Source organism: Salvelinus sp. IW2-2015, unplaced genomic scaffold (genome assembly GCF_002910315.2).
Source record: "Salvelinus sp. IW2-2015 unplaced genomic scaffold, ASM291031v2 Un_scaffold9997, whole genome shotgun sequence".
In the NCBI taxonomy this organism is placed as follows: domain Eukaryota; kingdom Metazoa; phylum Chordata; class Actinopteri; order Salmoniformes; family Salmonidae; genus Salvelinus; species Salvelinus sp. IW2-2015.
Window position 1 is genome coordinate 9,551 of NW_019951255.1, and position 3,865 is coordinate 13,415.

The window sequence follows — 3,865 nt, forward strand, 5'->3', positions numbered from 1 at the left end:
CAAGGGAAAATCGTGCCTTCCCTCTGTCTCTCTGGATACTGTCCGACCTGCAGCATGCAATAAGATATCCTTTCAGTGTGTGTTGACCAATTGACAGAGTACGAGGGTTCATGACCCACAGAAGGGGAGGAGTACTTTCAGGAAAGAGATCAGTGATGTAGACCTGGGCCAGCAGAAATATCTCACACGATAAGACATCAAAAGGAGCCTATGAGATTTGTCAGCAGAACATCCACTGAGGTTGACTCTGTGACGTCCCAACAGATCTTGTTCTTCTGGAAGTCTAGGGGCAGTCGGCACTCATCCAAACCATCAAAGATGAACAGAACTTTGTACTTGTTGTAGTTGGAGATTCTTGATTGTTTGGTTTCCATTGAGAAGTGATTGAGAAGTTCGATGAAAGTGTGTTTGTCCTCTTTCATCAAATTCAGCTCCCGGAAAGGGAATGAAAATACAAATTGGACATCCTGATTTGCTTTTCCATCAGCCCAGTCCAGAATGAACTTCTGCACAGAGACTGTTTTTCCAATGCCAGCGACTCCCTTTGTTAGCACAGTTCTGATAAGTTTGTCTTGTCCAGTTAAGGGTTTGAAGATGTCGTTACATTTGATTGGAGTCTCTGGTCTTGCTTGTTTCCTGGTYGTTGTCTCAATCTGTCTCAGCTCATGTTCATTATTGACCTCTCCTGTTCCACCCTCTGTGATGTAGAGCTCTGTGTAGATCTTATTGAGAAGTGTTGGGTTTCCTTGTTTAGCGATCCCCTCAAATACACATTGAAACTTCTTCTTTAGATTAGATTTGAGTTCACGTTGGCAAATCACAGTAAGCTCATCTGAATGAAGAAATAACACAGAGGATATTAATATTACGTCTGTTTTAATGCCTATAGTATTGTAGGACGGTTATAAAGTTAAATTATAATAATTTATTCTCTTATCTGACTGTATAAATGTGTAAATGTTTTCATAATGTATTACAGACTGGTGTGACTGATTATATTATTATTGGTATTATTGATGGTATTATTAATGTTGTCTCTCTCTCTAAATGAATCACCACAACACATCCCTGCTGCTACTTGATGAGGTCACTAGGTGTTGTGTAAAGGCTGCTACAATATCATTGAGTTACACAGCTACATTAGCTGTACTTTAGCTACAGCTTTTAAATGTTATAAAACAGCATTCAACATGAAGCAGACAGCTCTTACTTTTCTCCAGTGTGTCAGCAAGCTCCTTCTGGTTCATTTTCCTCAGGATGTGCAGTGTGATCTTCAGATTCTCCTCTCTGGCACTGCTCTCCTGCTTCTCATCTTCAGCATCCACCACTTCCTTATACTGCTTCTGACTCTCAAAGCCTTCTGGGAGTTCTGGACTAAGATTCCTCTTGAACATCTTCAGCTCGTTCTTCACAAATGTCAAATGATTCTGGAATCTGAAAATGGTAGAGGAGAAATGACTAGAGACAGTGTTGTTTAATTCACTGACCATGACCCATGAGTTCTTCTTACCTTTGTTCATGAGAAAAGTCTTCCTCTCTAAACAGTATCGGTAGATCCATAGACTGGTCACTCTTCATGGACACACAGCTGGGTACAGGGGAGGCTGGTCTCTCCTGCTTGATTGGDCTTCAACACAACAGAGACAAACATTACATCTCTCATCTACTCTGAGCTCAGATGGGGAAACATAAGAAGAGTTTCATTCGAAAACGCTATATATTCATTTTCAGAAATGTTGAGACATTTTATTTTATTTTTTTGTTTAAAGAAATTATTTAACCACTACAAGGCTTTATAAAGGCTTCTAGCGTTTGTAATTTAAAATTAAAAATAAAATGTCTTAAAAAGCCAGACTTGATTTGATGATAAATGGATCAACCCCTACAAAAAATGTCCCTTAATTTAATTATAATCCACATTAAAATGCATGTTATTTTACTTCAGTGAAAAACTGGTTCAAATTAACATGGCATCTGTAAGTGCATTCATCTTTAGATATCTAGGTAAGACAACCACATATCACAGTCAAATATACAGGATACCAACATTACATTCCTGCTAAACAATGGATATATAGATATCTAGGTGAGACAACCACATATCACAGTGTAATATACGGATACCAATATTCCATTCCTGCTAAACAATGGATAAATAGTGTTTAGCAAGAAAACAAATTTTCATACACATCTAAAATCTAGATTAGTTATATAGAATGTACCCATAAGAAATAAATTCTGATAAAAAAATGTTTTCCAATATAGTACATTCTTAAACAAAATTGTCATCTCACCTCTTAGCTTTGGTGTCATGTTCCCCAGAGAGACTCATTTTAGAGGCAGGGCCCCCCTCCTCTCTCTCCCCAGAGAGACTCATTTTAGAGCACTGACCTCTAAACAGAGATCCAACATGTTGGTTGTGGTTAACACAGTGACAACTAAACAGAGATCCAGCATGTTGGTTGTGGTTAACACAGTGACAACTAAACAGAGATCCAGCATGTTGGTTGTGGTTAACACAGTGGCAACTAAACAGAGATCCAACATGTTGGTTGTGGTAACACAGGTGACAACTAACAGAGATCCAACCATGTTGGTTTGGTTAGTTGTGGTTAACACAGTGACAACTAAACAGAGATCCAGCATGTTGGTTGTGGTTAACACAGTGACAACTAAACAGAGATCCAACATGTTGGTTGTGGTTAACACAGTGACAACTAAACAGAGATCCAACATGTTGGTTGTGGTTAACACAGTGACAACTAATTCTTGAATAGCAATTGTTCTCATTTATTCATTATCTCTTTGAGAAATAAAACATTTACTAACAGACATAGAAACAGTCAGCTGATTTAATGCATCACATGAACATGTAGTTGTGACATTTCATCTCCATGGTAACTGTCAATAATAATAATAAGTCACTGTTTGTTAAGGTAGTTATAGACAGTACAGCAACACAAGGCCATGTCTCACAATTATTTGTATTCACTAACAGCAGGCTATTTATTGTCTTTCAATCTGTTCTTTTCTAAACGTATCTGAGAATGTAGACAGAAGGGCTAAAACGGACATGATTGATCTGAGGGGGAAATCATTGATCCATTCAGAAAGTTTTTCTTGCATCAAGTAAGAGATTTTATATTATGTAAAGTAGGCTAGGTTAAAATGTATAGTAGAGGTTTATTAGTGATATGCAGATCAAGGTCTATACCTCGTCTATAGCCAACATATAGCCTACATATCATAGATGACCAGCCTAAAGCTGTTCAGATCAGTTCACATAATGTTATAGTCCTACCAGTAGCAGGACAGAGCATCTACACTGTATATACAAAAGTATGTGAACACCCCTTCAAATGAGTGGATTCGGCTATTTCAGCCACACCCATTGCTGAGAGGTGTATAAAGTCGGGCAGACAGCCATGCAATCTCCATAGACAAACAGTGGCAGTAGAATGACCCGTACTGAAGAGCTCAGTGACTTTCAACATGGCACCGTCATACGATGCCACATTTCCAACAAGTTAGTTAGTTAAATTCCTGCCCTGCTAGAGCTGCCCCGGTCAACTGTAATTGCTGTTATTGTGAAGTGGAAACGTCTAGGAGCAACAACGGCTCAACCGTGAAGTGGTAGGCTACACAAGCTCACAGAATGGGCCCGCCGAGTGCGGAAGCGCTGTCCTCGGTTGCAACACTCACTACCGAGTTCCAAACTGAAACGTCAACAAAATAACTGTTCGTCGGGAGCTTCATGAAATTAGTTTCCGTGACAGAGCAGCCGCACACAAGATCACCATGCGCAATGCCAAGCATCGGCTTGAGTGATGTAAAGCTCGCCACCATTGGACTCTGGAGCAGTGGA

General features: G+C 39.5%; 1 protein-coding gene across 1 annotated transcript; it reads right to left on the minus strand.

Moving 5' to 3' along the window:
- Positions 1–197: 197 nt before the first annotated feature.
- On the minus strand, positions 198–1,416 carry LOC112079873 (NACHT, LRR and PYD domains-containing protein 3-like). The gene is made up of 2 exons (XM_070442452.1): positions 1,211–1,416; positions 198–832 (listed from the first exon to the last, which is right to left on the minus strand). The coding sequence occupies exons 1-2, from the start codon at positions 1,392–1,394 to the stop codon at positions 198–200; spliced, it is 819 nt and encodes a 272-aa protein (XP_070298553.1). The 5' UTR covers positions 1,395–1,416.
- Positions 1,417–3,865: the final 2,449 nt, after the last annotated feature.